Source organism: Plectropomus leopardus, chromosome 15 (assembly GCF_026936395.1).
Source record: "Plectropomus leopardus strain MGB_pleo_1.0 chromosome 15, ASM2693639v1, whole genome shotgun sequence".
NCBI classification, from domain to species: Eukaryota; Metazoa; Chordata; class Actinopteri; order Perciformes; family Serranidae; genus Plectropomus; species Plectropomus leopardus.
The window spans coordinates 2,950,672-2,973,054 of NC_142190.1; the positions used below are offsets into that span (position 1 = coordinate 2,950,672).

At 40.9% G+C, this 22,383-nt stretch overlaps 1 protein-coding gene across 4 annotated transcripts in view; it reads left to right on the forward strand.

Annotated features, from left to right (window-relative positions):
* The window catches only part of ncor1 (nuclear receptor corepressor 1), an 84,797-nt gene that overhangs the window by 44,346 nt on the left and 18,068 nt on the right, over window positions 1-22,383 (forward strand). For 3 of the 4 annotated variants that reach the window (XM_088088221.1, XM_088088220.1, XM_088088223.1), the window contains exons 17-31: window positions 3,782-3,847; window positions 7,859-7,995; window positions 8,085-8,181; window positions 11,251-11,683; window positions 11,772-11,895; window positions 12,175-12,352; window positions 14,619-14,785; window positions 16,937-17,051; window positions 17,874-17,959; window positions 19,137-19,193; window positions 19,304-19,472; window positions 19,560-19,685; window positions 19,774-19,857; window positions 20,367-20,614; window positions 21,489-21,795. In XM_088088221.1, coding sequence (XP_087944347.1) covers window positions 3,782-3,847; window positions 7,859-7,995; window positions 8,085-8,181; window positions 11,251-11,683; window positions 11,772-11,895; window positions 12,175-12,352; window positions 14,619-14,785; window positions 16,937-17,051; window positions 17,874-17,959; window positions 19,137-19,193; window positions 19,304-19,472; window positions 19,560-19,685; window positions 19,774-19,857; window positions 20,367-20,614; window positions 21,489-21,795 — 2,394 coding nt within the window. The remainder of the gene's footprint in view (window positions 1-3,781; window positions 3,848-7,858; window positions 7,996-8,084; window positions 8,182-11,250; window positions 11,684-11,771; window positions 11,896-12,174; window positions 12,353-14,618; window positions 14,786-16,936; window positions 17,052-17,873; window positions 17,960-19,136; window positions 19,194-19,303; window positions 19,473-19,559; window positions 19,686-19,773; window positions 19,858-20,366; window positions 20,615-21,488; window positions 21,796-22,383) is intronic. The other variant, XM_088088222.1, reaches the window with a different exon arrangement.

Consider the following 22,383-nt stretch of genomic DNA (forward strand, 5'->3'; position numbering starts at 1 on the left):
ACATTATTCTCGTAAAATTCTGACTTACCACTCATAATATTACAAATTTATTCTCATAAAATTATGACTTTTTCCTCGTAAAACTACAACCTCATTCTCATAATGTTATGACTTTTTCCTCATAATATTACAACTTAATTCTCAAAATTACGACTTTATTCTCGTAATACTCTGACTTTATACTTTATCCTTGAAATCTTTTTTTTTTTTTTTTTTACATGACCCTAATCCTCTGTTGTAGTTTATAGCCTCAAAGTGGACAGTTGTTTTTGGGTGCTCACTGCAAAGTGTCAGAGACAGACTGTCCTGCACTTCACTTCACTCAGGAGGCTGTATGCAGACGTCCGTCACCATGGTGATGTGCTGCTCTGCTCCTGCGACTCAGTCACACACTCGTGCTCTTCCACCCTTTTAAAATGTGTCTCTCCGACAATGCCAGCTCAGATTTTCAGGTATCCAGGAAGTCCCTGAGTGTTAAGCTTGTTGTGACGTTAATCTGTGTCATTAATTCACTGTTTTGTAAGTTGCTTCTCTGCCACCTGCTCCCTCCCTCTGCTGCTGTCTGCTGAGCTCTACCTCTCCCAGCAGTCTGAGTTATGCAAGGTCTGCCCTATAATGTGATTAACTGACCGTCTGCAGCGTGTCCTTCTATCCTCTCAACCCTCTGACCTTTCTGGCCCTGTTCTGGGTGTATCACGGTTTACGTAGGAGTGTGGTGCGATTCTCTCTTGGAAGATGACGTCTTCATGCAAAAAACATCAATAACCGGAAATGTGAAGATCATTTTTGGGGTCTTTTTTGTGCTTTTATTTGTGAGTGTAGCTGGAGATGTTTTGTAATTTTGTAAGACGTTTTACCCAACTGGTTTGTGAAACATAACCGATGTTAATAATAATAATAACAATAACTTTATTTATATAGCACCATTAAAAACACAGTTTACAAAGTGCTTGGCAAACTAGGCAAAGCTGAGGCTGTAAACCCCAGAGTTAATAAAACAATTTAGTCAATAATGCCGACAAAAGGCAGACAAGAGCGAAGGCAGACAATTAATGTTAAATGAAATACTGGTATAATAAATTTGCTCAACGTTGATGACATAGTCATTTTAGACATTCAGTGAGGGAGAGCCGCAATACACTGTGTGCTCCATATATGGCCAACCCCTGAAGTAAATAAATTTATTTTTGATACTGATCATCACACGTTTTGTTTTAAAAATTGCAAGTAGTCACTAGAGCCCGACTGATGTGGGATTTTTGAGAATGATCCCGATATCAATTTTTTTGGGGAAAAATTCACTGATTACCGATATGGCGACTGATATAGTAAATTTGTGAGCTGGAATTAAAAAAAAGAGAGAAATAGATAGATTTTGCACTGATGTGACTATGCAAAAGTACTCAAAAGGCTGCTTTTTTAAACAACTTTTATTTAACAATTTACTTACCAATATTACACACTAAAAAAATAAAGAATAAATAAAAATAAGTTAAACATCAATACTGTATGTGTCCAACATCAGTCTTCACTGACCATTAAAATAAAGAATATAAAAATAAAATACACATCAGTACTGTATGATCTTTGCTGACTATTTAAATAAAGAAATACTATAAAATAAATATCTGAATAAACATCAGTACTGTTTAGTGTCACTCAATTGCTAACCATTTCTAGAATCATTTTCTGCATTATATGATCTGGGAAAAAAAAGTTTTCTTATTGGTGCATAAAATATCTGAAAAAATATATGTCTGTGAAAGGCTCATATCGGCTGATAATACCGGTCGACTGATAAATCGTTTGGGCTCTAGCAGTCACAGAGTGAGAGAAGAATACGTTTAGAAATCAAAAATTGTTAATGATCAATATTTTTTTTAATAATTACATCGATGCCCCGTGAATCGAATCGTGTGAGGTGCCTAGAGATTGACACCCGTCGCATCTGTTTGCTTGCACTGTCGTAACCCCCGCAGCTATGCCGCTTCTTAGAAGTAAGTGGTGCTAAAGGTTAGCTATCAGTCAGTCTTGCCCAGTTGAAATGCTGCCAGGCGAGTTCAGGAAGCTGCTGATTCAGTGGGTGGTGGGTTGATCTTGTTTGAAGCATGTGTGTGTGTCATTAGGTAAGATGCTACAGTAACCCCCCCCCCTCCACCAAGATTAACGATCACCATTGGGAGGCCTTAACGGTCACGTGGAGAACATGTGAGTTTTGCCACGGGAAAAAGGAAGTCCAATCCAGTCGACATTTGTTTAACTTAGTGTAACAGAGTGTGTGGCCGGCGGACCTTTAGATAGCGCCGTCTAAACAGTGAGAATTGATCTCATCTCTGAAGTTGGTGGATTTGGGTGGGGGAGGGGCAGGCCTCCTCTTAATGTCAAGGGTACATCTGCTGCTATATTAGTCCAAATGTTTACACAGTCTCAGTGGGTGCCATGGAGGAGAGTGGGCTAGAGTTCACCACCCCCCCCCTCCACACCGTCCGTGCACTTCTGTGAATTTTGGGGGGGTGAGGGGGGTGGGGGGGGGGTTTGTGGAGCAAGAAGGAGGCATGTGTTTTTGTGTGTGTTCTTGTACATGCTACATAGCGAGGACCATAAAAACATATATATTTTTGCAGCAGAATGAGGACTTTTTTGGAAAGTGAGAATATTTTTATAGTAACTATAAATAGCACCTTCACAGAGTGATTTGACAAACAAGGCAGTGCTGAAGCAAATAAAGAGAGAAACAGTTACAAAACAAAAAGTACCAAGAAAAAATGCACTTTGAAGAATATTAGCGTAAACACAGACATTATAGTACTAATAAAAGAAATAAACATGATCAGCGGCAGAATAAAAGAATAAATTAAAAGATAAGATAAATTAATTTGATTAATTTTCACTTATCCTCACTTTTTTAATGACTGTTTTAGAGTTAACATTTGGTTTTAGGGTTCAGGTGTCAATTAGGTTGGGGTAAGGGTAGGATTTGGGCTCAGGCATTTAGTTGTGACGGTTAAAGTTAGAGTAGGGGGCAAGGGAATGCATTATGTCAGTGAGGGTCCTCACAAACATATAAGTACAAGGATTTGTGTGTGTGTTTAGGCTTGTACATGCTACATAGTGAGGACCAATAAAAAAGTATTTTTGCAGCAGATTGAGGACAACTTCAGAAAGTGAGGACATTTAGACCGGTCCTCACTTCTTCAAAGGACTGTTTAAGGGTCAACACTTGGTTTTAGGGTTCAGGTGTTAATTAGGGTTAATTATGCAGGGGTTAATCTTGTAGTTGTAACGGTTACGGTAAGAGGCTAGGGAATGCATTATTGCAATAAAGGTCCTCACAAAGATATTGTACAAGGATATGTGTGTGTGTGTGTGTGTGTGTGTGTGATGCGCAGTGTCACAGTAGACGGGGTGGGAGGGTTTTTCAGGGCTGACTGTTCTATCTGTCTATTTGTCTCCATCCAAGGCCATTTCCCAGAGAGGGAGGCAGGGCTCTCAACTCCGCCGCTGTCTGGCGCTACATCAGCTGACCGAGGCCCTCCCCTCGTGGATTAGAGAGGAGGAGGGCTTGCTTTGGGCTGTGGGGAAGGGGAGAGATAGGGAGGAGAGAGAGTAAGTGAGGGAGCAGGTCTCGGCAGCCCCTGAATGTAAACAGATTATTAGATTAGTGGCCATGAGAAGGAGACGGCTGAAGGGAGGACTGTCACTCTCTCTCTGTCTGTCTCCCTCCCTCCATCTCTTTCTTTCAGTGCTGACGGGGATGTGTCTTTCTTTCTCTGTGATTTAGCCGGCGCTGGTGAAACTGGAGAAACTTCTCGCTGGACCGAGGAGGAGATGGAAGTCGCCAAAAAAGGTAGTGTTTCTCTGGCTTTATCTCTCTGCGCTGCTGCTCCTCTTTTTTATGATCTTCCCTTGTTTGCTCCCTCCTCCTCCTCCTCCCCCTCCTCCTGTCTTTTCCTCCTCTTGATTATCTGATGCTGCCTCGCCCTGCCTGTTTCTTACATGCACACACAGGAACAAGCGTGCACATGCGTTCACACAAACTGGTGCTTCACTGGAAACCGTCAGAGACCCATGCTGGGGATTTTTTTCTGCTTTTAGTTGCTCAGCTCTGCTGGCTTCTCAGAAGTGATCTATTAAGGCCATCCATGAAGCAACAGAGCGTGACAGTCGCCGCTTCCTCCAAAGATCACTATCTATTATTCACAAAACTTTGTCCGATCCTTTTGAACATCTTCAAAACGTTTGTTGCATGCACACAGTGTGCGCCTGGTCCCAGATTGCACCGCTGCAGTCATTAGTCGGGTCATATGCCACTTAAGTTCGCCCTCTCCCCCTTTTTTTACTCGGCTTTGTTGGTATAGACTCTTACGTGGACTCTCCCTGAGTGCCAAGACCAAGGGAGTAAATAAAGCGATTAATGTGGATTAATTAAGACTCTCTTGGAGATTTGCCCTGCTCTTAACAAAAACACACCGCTGCTGTGATCTCCTCAGGCATTCAGACCTGTATGTGAGATATGTCTTTGGATTAGTGCACTTAAGAGAGACCTGAATGACCTCCTCCAGTCATATGACAAAGTCACGTTCAGAAATCACTTTCATGCTATGCCGCCATGAATGGCCGGTCATGCGTTGAACACAGTTCAACCCTCTGAGTCACTGCTGTAACCTGTTGATCTGCATAAAGCTCGGCGTTAATACGAAGCAACACGTCAAGTCAAATCAGAGCTTTTCGCTTTTGAGCTCAGCTCTTTGAAGAGAAATAGAAGAGAACATTTTTTATTGCAGTCAGTGTGATTTTGCACCATCGTTTTACTGTTACAACAAATGTTCAGTAAATAAAGCACTGCTTTTATTACGTTACATAAACTATGTTATAATAAATGTACATAAAGAACGGTTATCATAAAGTAGTGTTGTCATACTTTTATAGTTAAGGTAAATAAAGTACCATAATAATGAAGGTAAAGAAAATACTGTTATAGTAAAGGTGAATAAAGCACTCTTATGATAAAAGTAAATAAAGTACTTTTATAGTAAAGGTAAATAAAGTACAGTTATAAAAAACTCATAATAAAGTACAGTTATAATAAATGTAAATAAAGTGCCGTTATAATAAAGGTAAATTAAGTGCTCTTATAATAAGGTTAAATAAAGTACAGTTATATTTAATGTAAATAAAGTGCCATTAAAATAAAGGTAAATTAAGTGCTCTTATAATTAGGTTAAATAAAGTACAGTTATAGTTAATGTAAATAAAGAACTGTTATAATAAAGGTAAATAAAGTACTGTTGTAATATAGGTAACTGAAGTACTGTTGTAGTGCACTTATCTGAAGTACTGTCAAAATTAAGTTACATTATTGTTAAAATTATTATTATCCAGTTTTGGTTACTGTCTCTCTCTAAAACTCGGACCAAGATTTTGTCGCTGAGTTGCTTTTTTCTCACCTCCAACTTTTCCAGAAACATGTTTTAGCTCATAATTTAACTGTAATAGAGATCGGCTAGCTGCCATTGTTTCACACAGACCAGTCACCATTACGTCACCAACCAGCGGGACTGTTTATTGGTCCCGTGAGGCGCAGTGCATTCTGGTAATTGTAGGATTTTTTTTTTTTTTTTAGCAAAAGTGTACTTTCTTGCTGTTTTTTTCTGGTCATGTAGCACCAATTTCAAACGTATTTGCGTCTTTGAGAAATATTTCTTGTGGGCATTGCATTGCTCAGCTTTTTAACAGTGTAGTACAGGAATACTCAACGTGCTCTGCTTAGGGGCCACTTCTGCAAAATGACAGGAGGCCAGGGGCCCCAATTATGTTTCTATGTTACTTGGATTTCTGGGATTTTAGGACAGTTCTAGGATTTAAGGACATTTCTTGGATTTTTGTATGTTTTTAGGAGTTTAGGACATTTCTCAAATTGTTGTATGTTTTGAGGATTTTAGGTGCTTGACTAGGACCTCTGTCGGGGGGTTTGGGGATCCTCCACTGGCACTTTTTTTAAAAACAAGCTCTATTTCGATGCTGTTTTATGCATTCTGGCACCAAATGTATACTAAAAGTACAAAAACAGTTCCAACTGTGAAACAATTTACTTTTATTATGAATTACAAAATGGTTTGGGGTCCACCAGGCACCCTTTCGGGGGCCAGATTTGGCCCACAGGCTTTAAATTGAGTATCACTGGTGTAGATTTTTTGGAGGGTCCTGCTGTTAGTGAGAGCGTTTTATGCATGTTTTTATCGCAGCTGGATGAATTTGCCATAGTGTTCAAAAAAAGGATTTGTTTTGTATGTGCAGTCTCCGGGTGTCTACTGTATCTCACAAAACACACACCCTGCCTCACACACGGTATCTGAACATTTAAGTGACTCTAAACAAGATGAGTCACTCTGAACAGTCCCATTGCCCTCGTTCCCTCGTTTAACTGGAGCAGTAATGGGGCTTTGTGTTTAGCTCCGTGGTGATTTGTCAAGCTGCCAGTGTCCCTCCTCTCAGTCGGACTGCGAGGGAGGGGGGGGTCACGGGGGTTACAGGATTAAGAGGCGAGAAGCTCTAATGTCAAAGGTAAATGGCAGTTTTCCAGTTCGCGGCAGCTCGGCTGAGTCGTTTCAGCGTTTAGTGAGAGCGTCAAAGCTAATCATGCGCTCAGCTCAGTGTTAATCGGGGAAAAGCGGCAGTAAACCATAGCAACAGTCGTAGCACTCTGCAGCAAGAGCAACAACTACTGCAGCAGCTTTTTACTCTGAGGGGAAATTTATTGAGATCACCCTCTTGATTTATAGTGATGGCACTGATGTGGGACGAATCAATGTCCGAGGATGTCTGTGTCAAATTTAGGTTTGATGTCATGGCGATACCACTCTGCTGCTCCTTTTAACTCCCAAGAGATGCCAAACAGACACCAAAGAACCAGCAGCTTTGACCTGCGACTGTTGTGTCGTCTCACGTCTTGGCCCAAAAAAAAAAAATGCACTTGAACAAACGGCAAAGATTACAGCCGGCGGCCTAATAGCACGTACGTTTTGAGCCTTTGTGGGAAGAAATAACCCGTGGGACTCGAATGTGCGTCACAAAAGCAGATTTTTTATTATTTTTTTGGCGTCAAATGATCTTTTGACACTTAAAATAACGTTATACAACCTTTAACTTCAGTTTTGATGTCTCTGTCTGTCACAGACATAAAAAAATATAAGTGTTTCTTTTAGGACTGCCCCTTGAGAGTCAGAGGCTCAAATCATCAGTTGCAGACCCTTAGTTTACTGAAACCGCTTCAAGTCGAGCTGTTTTTTTGTTTTTTTTGTGCAATGTACTTTTGGGGACGTTTTGGTCGACAGATTTTGCTGCTCAGCTTGCTTTGCTTGGAGGCCACTTTTGCATAATGACAGGGGCCAGGGGCCAGTCGCAGCAGCCCCACAACAACGTTTCTAGGATTTTAGGACAGTTAAAGGAGTTTGCAGAGAAAGGACCTCTGTCGGGGGACGTGCAGGAACCTCTACTGGCACTTTTTTTGATAAACAAGCTCTTTTTTAATGCTGTTTAATGCACTATGGCACCTTATTTATAATACAAGTACAAAAACCCACTGTGAATCACATTATTTTTATTGTAAATTGCATTTTGGAGGGTTTTGGTTTGTCTCTTAAGAAATTGCCGTCTAAGTAAAGAAAATAAATGTATTATGATCCTTGAAAAGTCACAGAAAACTTGAATTTTTTTCCACGAAAATGTCGTCTGTTAGAGTGTGAGCTGATGACTTATTGAAATTTACTACAAAAGTGATTTCTTATTATTATTTGGTATTTTATCAAGAGTTTAAAGGCTGCAAATCCTTAATGCTGAACTGTCTCTCTTACATCAGGGCTTGTCGAGCACGGGCGAAACTGGACAGCCATTGCCAAAATGGTGGGCACCAAAAGCGAGGCGCAGTGCAAGAACTTTTATTTCAACTACAAGCGACGTCACAACCTGGACAACCTGCTGCAGCAGCACAAGCAGGTGAGCCGCCGAAGCCGTCGGCCGCTGTTAACGGTCCGTCTCTGAGCTGTCACGCGTGAATTTAAAATGCCGCTCTCTCTGTTTCCCAGGATACACGGCGGGCTCGTGCTGATAGGTCTCAAGGTGAAGGTCTAGCCGCCGCGTCACCTGACGATGACGACGACGAAAACGCAGACGACAGTGAAGGTCAGAGAGATGGACGACAGGAAACCTGCTCGCACACACTCACATCTTATTTTGAAATGTTTGTCCTTGCTGATGAGTTGTGGAGTTTAATGCCTGATATCACAGAGTTAAAGTGATAGTACTTATTCAGAGTGTAATATTTTTACCTTTTTAACTTGCTGTCAGGCAGCCCATTTAGACGGTGAGCTGAAGCTGTTATCTCTGCCCTCAAAGCCACCAGACTCCGCTGACAAAAACAGCAATTTTACATCGCAGAACACGGGAGTCGCTGCTCTACGGCTCCTTTGAGGGATTACTTTGTTTGTGTAATTTAGTTACTTAGTTTTTGCGCCAGTTTTTAGGGTTTCAGGACATTTCCAGGATATTAGGACGTAAGATTTTAGGACATTTCTTGGATTTTAAGACATTCTGGGTTTACAGGACATTTGTAGGATCCGAAGATGTTTTCAGGATTTTAAGACATTTCTAGGATTTTAGGACCTTTTAAAGATTTTAGGACATTTTTAGGATTTTTGGACATTTCTAGGATTTGAGGACATTTCCAGGATTTTAGGAATTTTTTTAAAATTAATTTTTGTGAAACATTAGGATTTTGCAACATGTCTAGGATTTTAACACATTCAAAGGAATTTCAGGAGGTTTCTAGGATTTTAGGATATTTTCAGGATATTAGGACGTTTATCGTATTTTAGGACATTTCTAGGATTTTAGGTTGTTTTTAAGATTTTAGGACTTTTTTAGGACATTTCCAGGATTTTAGGATTTTTTTTTTTAAATTCATTTTTGTAAAACATTAGGATTTTGCAACATGTCTAGGATTTTAAGACATTTGAGGGATTTTAGGACATTTCTAGAGTTTTTGGGACAGTTTTGGGATTTCAGGATCATTACAGGACTTTACATGAGAAGCACTACTGGGAAGCTGCCGAATGATATTAAAACCTCAAGCAAACACAACATAGCGGACCCGCCCCGTAAGTAAAGCGGTCACGGAGAGACAGAACGCAGCGATAAGTTCACTGCAGAGCGGGAAGCGTGATCCGAAATGCCCTCTGAATTGTCATGTAAGGATTTCATCTGATGGCGTTGTGCTCGCTCTGCGCTCACTGTACTTTTAATGAGGGAGAGAAAAAGGATCAAATGAGAAACGCAAGGGGAGGGTGGAGAGGTGGAGATAAAAGATATGAACTAATTCTGAGTACATGGGCGCCTGTTGCATAACATTCTTGGCTTTGAAGACTCAACAAAGCCTGCTCTTTGAACACAAAGTGCCGGTCCACTTGTTTGATCCGCCAAGCCCGCCCGTCTCCCCTCCTCTGCAGAGGTCCTTATCTCTGCCGCTGAAGGCAGCTCGCTATGAAGAAGACAGCTTCCTACGTATAGAAGTAGATTATTACGAATGTTGCGTAAACAACAGCGAGCAGCACCGGTGCGTAAAATTAACAGCAGCGTGACTCGATGCGCGGTTTTGTTGTTTTGTTGTTGCTCAGCAGACTTGTATGTAATTCAAACAGCCAGATAGCAACAGACACAGCAGGAGGTCACCAGGTTTTTCTGTGGTGTTTATTTGACTTCCTCTCCGTCTCACGGAAACCCAAACTGCCTCAGACGACTTTGTGATCTGCAGCCTGAGAATCTCACATGATAGACATCAGACAGGCAGAAGAGGCATCAGCACAGCTGTGTTAAAGTTATTCTTTTTGATGTTTAATAAAACTCTGATTTTTTTGGGTTTGACACATATAAATGCATCTGCAAACTGTTTTTTTTTTTTTTTTTTTGGAAGACGTACCATCTGGTCGACCGTCACCATGGCAACAACTGCAGCGGCAGACAATATGTAAACCAGCAGAGGCAGGCAGATTTATTCAATATGCAGTTTCTTTTCCGAAGAATGTGTGATTTTTAGATGTTTTCATTTCTTAAAAAAATGCTGTTTGTTGAGTGTTTCTGGCTCACTGTGTGTCGACGCAGTTTAAGAAAGTGTAAAATGAACAGATTATTCGATTTATCTGTATTAGATTACTAAAGTGTTTAGAAATTTTTGCATCACTGAGACCTTGGATTTGGCACAAGCAAAGTGTAGTGGCTTATAGCAAGATCATTATGTAAACAAAATATGGCCATAGATTAGATACAGTACGAACTGGCAAATACGTGTGTGCCAAAACAAAACGTGACGGTGGATAAAATGTGCACGCAGGGCTTCCCACGCATCCTTAATAAAAACCTTAAAAAGGCATTGAATTCATTAATCCAATAATAAGGCCTTATTGCTACTAAAATGTCTTAAATCAATCGTGGATTTCAGGACATTTCCAGGATTTTACCACATTTCTGTTATTTTAGGAAATTTCCCGGGTTTTAGGATGTTTCTCCGATTTTGAGACATTTCTCAAATTTTAGGACATTTTTATGATTTTAAGACATTTCTAGGATTTCTGAACATTGCTTGGATTTTAGGAAATTTCTCTAATATTAGGACATTTCTCAGATTTTAGGATGTTTCCAGGATTTTACCTAATTTCTAGGATTTTAGGACATTTCTCTGATTGAAGCACATTTGCAGGATTTTACTGCGTTTCAGGAAGTTTAGTATATTTCTCTGATTATGGGATGTTTGTAGGATTTTATGTCTCTAGGATTTTAGGATGTTTTGTGGCTGTTGTGACCTGTTGAAGGTGTTGTATACCACACTGGCAGTGATTTACGTTAATAGGAGATGTCGTTATTGTGCCACATTTTTAATCTGCTCCTGTGGAGCTTAAATGCACGTAGATGCAAGTCGCCCTGTGCAGATTAATGTCTGTTTTTATGTTCCTGTGTGGTATCATTTGTGCTTTATATGTTTTTATTATGTTATTACACTTGTTGCAACACAAATGTTCTCTGTGACAAATTATACAATTGAACTGTCTCTAGGATTTAAGGATGTTGCTTTGATTTTAGGATGTTTATAGCATTTCAGGACATTCATAAGTTTTTAGGACATTTCTAGGATTTTAGGATGTTTTGGGGATTTGAGGATGTTTTTGAAATGTAGTAATTCATCTCCTCGTATGTCCTCAGGCGGTGAAAACAGCTCCGATACAGAGAGCGCCCCCTCCCCGTCTCAGTCTGGCGACTCCAAGAGGGCAGACAGCGCTGCAGGGGATGCTCATGGCTCCGACCAGGACAAAGGTCAGGCCAGTAACGGAAAGGTCCTGGAGCCCTCGTACGGAGGACTCTGTGTCAAAGAAGAGAAGAGCCCAGAGAGCGAGACTGGATCTCAGGAGGAGAAGGCCAGGATGGCTTCGTACGTGGGCTCCGTGCATCCCAAACCCGAACCTCAGGACGTGGACATGAAGAGCGGAGAGGTTCAGGTGAAGATGGAGCCTGAGGTCAAGGAGAGAGCAGAGAAGGGAGATCACGGCGAGCGGCACAGGGAGCTCCACTCAGATAACGACTCCAGCGCCACCTGCAGTGCCGACGAGGACGTGGAGGCCGAGCCCGAAAGACAGAGGTGTGTCCTCATGTCCTCATGTTGTCCTCATGCAGAAATCATGTCCACGCTTCTGGGAGGTGACATGTTTTATTTTGTGCCTCTGCAGAATGTTCTCCATGGAAAAGCCCACCTTGCTGAACCCTCCGGGCTCGGTGCTGGTGTCCTCACCCAAACAAACCCAGCTCAACATCCAGCAGCTGCATCAGCGGGCAGCCGCCATCCCTCCCATGGTTCGTCACATTTCCCTAATCAGTCACTAAAACAGTGTTCAAACAGGCATGAAAAACCTGCAGAAGTCATGGGATGTGCAAATGACAATTTCCAAGCCAGGAAAAGTTTTTAAAATCTAAATTTACCCTGAAAGTTTTGGAAAAGTTATGCATGTTCAAGATCTTTCTGTAATTATTACAAATTACTGGAGGTCCCGGTCAATACTTGTGCAAACAGAGCTCGAGTTAATATCTGAATTTGCGACTCATCTTGACGTTTTCCCTCCTCGACTCGTCCAGGTGCCTGGTCATTTTGGCCCCGGTGGCGTGCCCATCAGCGGCTTTGCCATGTTGCAACACCAGATCAAAGCGGCGCACGAGTCGGCGCACCAAGATGAGAAGCAGAGGCAGGATCAGGGAGACATGGAGCGTCGGGCGCCCTTCAACACCCGCAGCCCCACCATCATGGACAGAGACGGTAAGAGAACAAAAACTGTCATCTCGCCTTCTTCCCGCTTGTCGCTCAGTGGCTGCCAGCGGCGGATATTTATAGTTAATGCATTTTATAGGCTCCATTCATTTTTGTTCTGCTTTGAGAGAGGGGGCGTTTGAGGGGGATCTGGACCGTCGTCATGTGGATCTGCTGGTGAAATAAAACAGCTGACCCTGTGTCACATTTCTCAGGTCTGAGGTCTGCATCAGTGCCCCTCTTTAATTGAGGAAGGGGACTGTGGTGGTTTTTGTGGTTGTTTGGCTCGAGTGTGTCAGAGTGAAGTCGCTTTTAGCACTTTTTGGTGAGTGTGAGATTTGATTGTTGGTCTTTAAAATTTGCCTCAAAGTCATTGAAAAGTCATGAAAATTTATTGATAAAAGTTTTTTTTCACAAACTTGCCTTCTGTTTTAACAGTTTCTGTCTTATAGTGTAATTTTTAGTGATTTTTAAAGAAAGAAAAAATTACCCCCCCCAAAAATTGCCTTTTTTTTTTTTAAATTAAAAAAAACATGCCTTTTGTGGGTTTGGAAGATGTGCTTTCTTTAAAAACTGAAGGTAAAAATATAAACTAAATACAACCATTTAAAGTTGTATGTCCTTCCAACAATAATTTCTGTTTTTACAGTTTCTGGCTAATGGTATAATTTTTGGTGATTTTAAAGAAACAAAAATGGCCAAAAAAATTTAAAGGAGAAAAAAAAATTGAGTGGGGTTAGAGTAGGGTTAGGGTTAAAAAAAGTCATTTTTTACTGAAAAAAAACCCCACCAACATTATTAAAGAAAAAAAAAAAGAATTGGCTAAATTTTGTAAAAAAGAAGCATTCCTTGGGTTTGGATGGCACATTTTAATTGGTGTAAGAATAAAAACAAAATACAGCCATTTAAAATCGTATGTCCCTCCCTTAAAGCTGAAATTAAACAAAAAAAAAAGTTTAAAAAAAAAACATAGTTCAGCCTCTCAGCTTGGGAAGGAGAGAGTGGTGAAGTTGGCCTGATTTTTGCGAAGCTTTTAGCGCCTTTTAGTCAGAGTGCTGTGAGGAGCAGAGCAGCTGTCACTGAGCTGCTCAGCTGTGTGTGTTTATCACGGAGGTTTCACCGGGTGTGTTGGCGGCGTTAGTCGCACTTCAGGGCGGCTTAATGCTTCCCAGCATTGGGTCCGTGTTTTTTTAGCCTTTTCCTGTGTGCTGCAGGTAAGCTCTTACCTTACAGGCATAATGACACGAGGCTGACAGTGGACCAGGAGGTCGACTTAGGTCTGCCAGACTCCCCGTACAGACTCTCTCTGTTAAAAACGTATTTTTGCCTCGTCTTTCCACCAAATAATAGAAAAGTATCGATAGTGTTATCTATAAGGACTCGGTTCGCTAAGGAGTCTCGATAATTGTATCAGTATCAATAAAAATGAACGATCCCCATCTTTAGACAGGAGCCGGATCAAAACTACAAAAAAGTTTGATGTTGATCCAGCTGGCAAATTATTTTCTCATTATTTAATAGACCTCACTGTGTGCACAGATTTATAGTTTCAGAGGCCAAAGGTCAACAGTCCTCTAAATTAGGATGCATGGAGAACATTCCCTGTGAAACTGTCTATTGCTGTTTTTTCTCGAAGTTTTTCGGTAGTCATTTCAGGGCAGCATATTTCTCCTGCCCTGACAAATGATGGTGAACCGCAGCATGAATGTTAATGTTTGGCACGCAGTCCTCCTGCGCCGAGGATTTATAAATCCGTCATGGAGCTGCTTGTTTTCTTGTCTGTCCCCGTGTGAGCCGGGCAGGGCGATGACGTCCGAGCCCGCCGGAGGAGCTCTCACACACCCATTTGCATTTTTGATTTTGTGGAGTGCAGAGCATAAGGTTACTCCCGGTCTTCTGTGTGTTGTTTATGATCCATTTGGTCCACTCAGCGCTCCCGGGAGACGGTAACACAGACAGCAGGCGTGGGCCACGGTTACCTCAAGTTGAGGACAGGCTATTAACCGAGGTCCTCAGAGCTTACCTCACCACTCAGCAGAGTCTGTCAGAATTAGGCTGAATATTTTATCACCATCCTTTGATGGGAAATAAAGCTTAATGGGAGCCTGATGTTGGGTGGGTTGACGTTTTGGCGTCTGGCGGACAGAGACATTTAGATCGAGGTTACTGTGTGAGCGTATATTAGCTGTTTTGTGATTTTTCGGTGTAACTTTTTTGCTGTTTAATGTTTGCCAGAAAGCATCACCTCTGATTATTTTTTCTTATTTCCCACCAGTGCTCCATCCGACTCCGAACCAGCTGGTCCAGGGTATGCCAGATGGAGTCCGCGTGACGTTCAGCAGACCCAGTCGTCCTCCCAACATTCCCTCTCCTCCTCCACTCATTCCAACCACCAAGCCCACGGACAAGCCCTCCTTCATCCAGGGAGGCTCCATCTCCCAGGTGAGACACCCAACACTTCCTCGTCCACACCGCTGACATGATCCTCATTTCAGTCCAGATAACACCATAATCTACAGATGAATGCAATAACTTAAAGGGATAGTTCACCCAAATATTATCGATTAAGCCTAATGCTGATGGAAAGTCCAAAACACTGCAGTTTCAAGGGAAAAAGGTGTTGCACTTATCGCCTAAACGGTTGAAGCAAATGGTGACCAGGATTCAAATGTTAAAAAAAATACATGATGAAACCACGAAATGTCTCCATACTGCTCATACGAAGTAATCCACATGTCCTGAAGCCCCATTGTGCCAAGTTGTTTTGAAAAACGTTATTGTTTTTAGCCTGGTTGTAGCCTGTAGCTCCTAGTGTGGGAGCCACAGTCATTCAAACCATAGGTTGTATGTAAAGATGGACGACATGACAGCTCCCCTAAAGTGTAACATTTCAGTCTGGATCGCCCCCTGGTGTCTGACTGCAGTATAGCTCATAAAGCCCGCCGCTCCATGTTAGTGATGTTGGCCAAACGAAAGAGTCAAAGTACACGCCAAATAAGAAGATGTCACTGAAGGTAGTTCCCATCACCTTGTTGTTTGTTCACGTGTTTGTTTTCATGATAAATTTGGTTTTAATTCATTATTCAATTCTACAAAAAAGGGGATTTTCCTTCAGGTTTGACAGCTGTGACAGCCAATGCATGCGCTTACATTCAATGGGGATGCACGTGATTGGTCGGGTGTTATGGCGGGAACTCCCCCACTAAGCAACAAGTCCCTTTATTGGATTTAACATACCTGTGTGTGGGGGAGGCTCCCAGGTAGCATGTAAACACTGGCGTGCAGATACTGCGAGCTCTCGTTGGTCTCATGCGAGCGCGCATATGTGAACATGGCTCCCACAGTAGGAGCTACAGGTTACAGCGAGGCTAATGACGCCAGTGACGTTTTTCAAAACAACTTGGCCCGTCGGGGCTTCAGGACACAGGAATACTTCGGATGAGCACTATAGAGACATTTGTTTTGGAGATGAGTGCAGCGCCTTTTCCCCGTGAAACTCAGGCAGTGTTTTGTGGACTATAAAACTTCACCTGACTTTCCGTCAGCATGAGGGAGAGTAGATAATTTTGGGTGAATTATCCCTTTAAGGCTCATAAGACTAATGTTTCTCACTGGATCCTTTTTTTTCAGCATTTTGACATTTTATTTTTTCAAAGGAAATTGGAAGAGAAAATTAAATTTGAATGACTGTAATAACTTTCTTTCTGTTTTGAACTTGCCAGAAAGAGTTATTCTTCCAAAATTACATTTGTCATGAGTCAAGGAACAGGACATGTGTACCTTGTTGTGTTTGTTTGTTTTTTGGGAGAGATTTTAAGTGTACAGCTTGCTGACTGTCATCACATGAGTTTTGTGGTCGCTCAGCCTCACAGAAATAGAACAGGCTTAACTGGACCTGATTGACAAATTATCTCGCTTAGTTTTGAAGTGCTGAAACGGTTCTTTGAGGTCCTGTGATTCAAGGCTGCAACTGCTGACTTTGTTTATTATTCAGTCCCTCTGCATTTTGCATCATAACAATTCTTGCAAATTCAGGCAATCCCCGTGAATTCATCGTAGCCTTTTATGACAAAGAAAAACTTGGACCAGCGAAGGCTTTTTTTGAAAAAAATGTTTTATTTTATGCAAATACTGACTCTAAGAATGCATCATATCATTATGTGATCCTGTGTAACTGTAACTTAAAAAAAACACACACTGTTATGATTTAAAAAAAAAAAAAAAGCCTAAAAATACCGCAGCTTGCATCACAACTTATTAGAAAAGCTGCAGCGAAATCAAGAATTTCAGACCGCAACAATCACAAAACATTCTGCGAAATCCTGGAGGATTCATCAATAACATATTGATGAATTATTCTCTTGATTTATCATTTGCTCTCTCACATTTGAGAACTTGGTACCATCAAACATCTGCTTTTTTTTAACTAAAATGGTTGATCAAAACAGTTGCAGGTTAATTTTTCATTCAATAAACTAATCTAGGACTCAACATTAACCGGGGCGAGAAAAATACAACATTGGTCTACTAAATTTAGCAACTCACCTAGCCAGTGAATCAATTAAACACTGACCTTTGTCCCTAACTTTCCAGGGAACTCCAGGCACATACCTGCCGTCCCACGCTGTCTACGGGCCGGAGGGGACGAAGAGCACCGTGGGCTCCATCTCTCTGGGTCTGCCTCGGCAGCAGGATCCCAACAAGCCTGGTAGGACGACACAACGTTTACATAATGTTAACACAAGTCAATTATTGTGTTAGTCCAACTTAAACTGGACTCCGCCCTTCAGTGGAGCAAAATGACTGTTTTTCTCGGTGGAGTCTGGTGTTTTTTTTATATAATGGCTTCGTATCTCTGTCGGTAATGGCTGTCTTACAGCAAAGTAAATGGGTGAAAATATTCTAGGTCGTACAACACATAAAATGATACTGACTATTTTAAGGTGACTAAAAAATAATCAGCATTTTGCTCAGCGCACGTGGCGTTTATTTACCCTAAAGTTATTGTAAATACAGTTAAAATGGTGATTCAGTCTGTATCATTGACTTTACTGAAACTATCTGAACCCTTTTCATCGCTGAGAGTCGGCTCGTGTGCAGCTTTAGACATTAACTCCAAACCCCACCTGGTTTAATGAGACCTCTGTGGTATTTACTGTATTTTAAAGGCTGTCAGGTTTTATTTCTCTACATCCGAACACGAGCTTTTAGTGTATAAAAGGGGTTTATTGCGAGTCAGTGTTCAAACACTTAAAAAAATAGATGGATCACTAATGGGACACTTAAAATCTGCATGTTTTTTACAAGTTGTTGTGATGACTAAAAAGTGTGAAAATTCATTTACCCACCTGTAAACAAAGAGAACGCGGCCGCGAATAAGCTGAATAAGCTTTTAAAGCAGCTACAAGGAGTTTTTAACTGGTTATGAAACAGCTTTAATGTAAAACTGATGCCTCTGTTTATCTTTTGTACAGTTTTTGACTACCAAAATAAATCTTAACTGTAACCGTCCCCTTTTTAACCTCTGCAGGAGCTGCTGTTCCATCCATGCAGGACGGACGAGGCAACCCAGCAAAGATTGGCGAGGGTCTGACCATGAGAGGATCAATCACTCAGGTAATAAACGGATCGAGTGATTTTTTTTTTTTTAGGGTGTAGAGTAAAGAAAATCAAATAGTTTTGCTTTGATGCCACTGTTGCAACATGACAGCGGGCCAGGGGCCAGTCGCAGCAGCCCCATGTAGGATTTTAGGGCGTTCCTTGGATTTTAAAATGTTTCTCAGATGTTTCAAGGATTTTAGGATGTTTCAAGGATTTTAGGAAGTTTCCAAGATTTTAGGAAGTTTCCAAGATTTTAGGAAGTTTCCAAGATTTTAGGACATTTCACTGAATTTACAACGTTTCAGGGATTTTAAGATTTTTGTAGGGTTTTTGGACGTTTCTCAGATTTTAGAATATTTCTCAGATTTTAGGACATTTTAAGATTGAGTTGAAAATGTTTCTATGAATTTAAGACATTTTTTGGTATTTAGAGCGCTTCGGGGATTTTAGGATGTTTCTTTGATTTATTGGACTTTCTCAGATTTTAGGACATTTCAAGGATTTTGGGAAGTTTTCAAGATTTTAGGACATTCTAAGGACATTTCAAGGATTTTAGGACATTCTAAGATTTTAGGAAGTTTCCAAGATTTTAGGACATTTCTCAGAATTTAAAATGTTTCTTGGATTTTTGGACATTCTAATATTTTAGGATGTTTCCAAGAGTTTAAGACGCTTCTATGAATTTAGGATATTTCTCGCAATTTAGAACGTTTCTAGAATTTAAAAATGTTTGTAGGACTTTAGGGCGTTTCTTGGATTTTTGGACATTTTTCAGATTTTAGTCCTGTAAAATTTCAGGAAGTTCCCAAGGGTTTAGGCCATTTCAAAGATATTTGTAGGTTCTTAGGACGTTTTCCTGAAATTTAGGACATTTAAAGGATTTTAGAATTTTTTTTTGGAAATTAGGACATTTCTTAGAATTTACAACATTTCCAGGATTTTAGGACGTAAGATTTTTGGTCATTTCTCGGAATTTAGGACGTTTTTAGGATTCTAGGACGTTTCTGGGATTTTAGGACGTTGGGGGTTTGGCTCTTGACTCTGTTGGGGAGTGAAGGGGATCCTACACCGGCTAATTTTTTAATAAACAAGCTCTAAGTTGTTGCTGTTTTATGCACTCTGGCATCTTCTGTGTACTAAAAGTACAAAAACAATTCCCAGTGTGAATCACTTTATTTTTATTGTGAATTAGAAAATGGCTGGGGAGCTACCCGGCACCATATCAGGGACCAGATTTGGCCCACAGGCTGTAAGTTGAGTGTCACTGGTGTAGTAGAAGATAGATTCATCATCTATATAAAGGGTATGTGCTTTTGATGTTGCATTATATCTTTGGTCGTTTTTTTCTTCTAAAAACAGGGCACACCAGCCCTGCCCCAGTCCAGCATCGCCGCCGACCTCCTGAAGAGCACAATCTCCAAACTGGCCACAGAGGACCTGAGCAGCCCGGACAAGGCGAGGGGAGAGCAGCTGTCTAAAGGTCACGTCATCTACGAAGGAAAGAGTGGTCACATCCTCTCCTACGATGGTGAGCGTGCAGATTATCGAAACACCAAATCACTGTTGAGGATTCACCAAACACGCAAACTTGATCGTGTATTTTTATCTCCAAAAGCCATCAAAAACCCGAGAGAAAACACCCGCAGCCCCAGGACCGGCCTCGAGCTGAAACGCACTTACGACATGATGGAGGCGCCGATGAGCAGGGGCCACCCCGGCAGGGAAGGAGCTCCGTTCGAAGGTATTTCTTGTGTGTTGGTGAATTTAAACTGCGTTTCCTGGATTGTTGCTCTGTATCAGGAGAGTGATTGTGCTTGTTTGTACCTCAGGGTTGATCAGCAGAGCCATACCAAGAGAAGGTCTACACGGAGACTCTAAGGAAAGACCAATAATCACAGGATCCATCATGCAAGGTAGTTAACCCTTTGAGACCTGGATCAACATCACTTTTCTTGTGCTGCATTCAGACGCCTTCACAAGTGTTAAAACTTTTGAAATCTGGGCAAATTGTTTTGCTTTCCTTTGAAAACATGGGAAAAAAGTCAATGAGAAACTTAGCAAGAACTCTTCTGCGAATTGGAAGAAATAAGTAGATTTGGAAAGTTATTTTAATTAATTGTTATTAATTACTTATTTTATTTTATAATTATATATTTTAAATTATTTAACAGAATTATTATCTTTTTTAAGCTTTTTTTTCCAGATAATTTCCCTTTTTTCTTTCTGTTTTTTATTTTTTATTATTTAGGTAATTTTCTTGTACTTTAAAAACATGTTTTTTGCTCATTTTTGGGTCATTTTTTTCTTTTCTTGCTCTTTGCCTTTTTTCCAGTGTTGAAGGGTTAATTCTGCCACATTGCCATAAATAGCTCACTGTAACTAGATGCATGACATAATAAAACGCTATATCGATTCTTTCCAGGAACACCCAGAACAGCTGCAGAGAGTTACGAGGATGCCATGAAATATGGAAAACAGATAAAGCGAGAGAGCCCACCCATCCGCTCCTTTGAAGGGGGGATCGGGAAGGGCAAACCCTACGAGGTCAATACTATCAAAGAGATGGGACGCTCCATTCACGAAATCCCCAGACAAGATCAGTCCGGCCAGGATATCTGCAAGACCCCCGACCTGTCAGACCGGAGGGTGATGGAGGGCTCCATGTCTCAGGTAAGACAGCTTGACTTTCGAAGGGCAGACCAGAATTTTTCCGTCTTTACTACCAGCAGGTTTTATATGGTCATGAAAAACCTGGAAAAGTCATTAAACTTGCAAATGGTTATTTCCAGGCTTTGAAAAGTTCTGTAAAACTAAATATACCCTGAAAGTTATGTTAAAGTGCAAACCAATAATTTCAAATCGAACTCGCAGGTTTGAAAGGTGTGTTTTCTTTAAAAAGTACCAATCAATCAGTCAATCAAGCAATAAAATGCATGCTGAAAATTACAAATAAATAAATAAATAAAATAATAAAAGATAACCCAGTAAAATATGATGAAATAAGGTAATAAAACACAAAATTATAAAACAGTAAAATATGATAAAATTAGGTAATAAAATACAAAAAGATAAAACTGTAAAATCTGATAAAATTAGGTAATAAAACACAAACACATAAAACAGTCAAATATGATAAAATTAGGTAATAAAATAAAAAAACATAAAATAGTAAAATATGATAAAAGATAAATCAGTAATATATGATAAAATTGGGTAAAAAAGACAAAAAGATAAAACAGTAAAATGTGATAAAATTAGGTAATAAAACACAAAAAGATAAAACAGTAAAATATGATAAAAGATAAAACAGTAAAATATGATAAAATTAGGTAATAAAATACAAAAAGATAAAACAGTAAAATATGATAAAATTCATATAGTAACACACTAAGTGATAATTCTAAAAATAAAATAAGAGGATATATAAATCAATAAAACAGACTACAGGAAAAAATAAATCTCTAAAGTTTGTTTTTAAATCACGCACACAGTGGATGTCACCGTGGATGAACTGATGACTGATCTGTCGTTTTCTCCTCACCAGATTCACCCTCTCAATCAGTCCACTATCAAGCACAACGTCAAGTCCCTGATCACCAGTCCCAGTAAGCTCCCTCACAGCATGCCGCAGCTGGAGGCCATGGAGCGAGCCAAGTACGAGGAGAGCAAGGTACGCCACACCTCCGTGGTCAACTCCACCGCCTCCGTCCTGCGCTCCACGCACCAGGAGGCCAGCAAATCCCAGCTTAGCCCGAGCATGTACGAGGACGCCAACGCCCGCAGGACCCCTGTCAACTACAGCACCAATCCTGCGTCCAGAGGATCGCCCATGTTGGGACGTGCTCCAGAGGGTATGTTGACCTTTTGACTCACAAATGGGACTTCATGTTCTCAGCCAGCGATTACATGTCCGGCGCTATAATTACAGCAGTTAGACGAAATTGAATTAGACGCTTGTCTCGCTGAACCAGGTCGTCTTCTCCTCAAAGAGAGGACTGACTGTGAGTCCGGCTGCAAAGACACATCACGGAGGCCTCCTGCTTCGTATAGTCAGCTTCCTCGTTTTTTTTTTATATCTGTATGAAGGCTGGGTACCATTCATATTTATCCTCGTACTGTTATCGGTGGCTCTTTCAAAAACCTAAATGAGCCTCAGGGTGGGCGATGTACCGCGTATACTCGAGGTGTCGCGGCTTGTGACACGTGATATATAAAATGGGGCGGCTGTGGCTCAGAGGCAGGAGAGGGTTGTATCTGCAGGCTCGCAAGCAGCAGGTTCGGGACCGCAGATCCAGGACCCGAAGTTATCAGCAACATTAAATAGTAAAGGGCAGCAAGCTAGAGTTAGCATGTAGGCTAATGTTATCTAAAGTACACATTAACTTTAGTGCCTTTAATACCAGTACCGTCAAAGATAGTTTAACCTTAACGTTATGAGG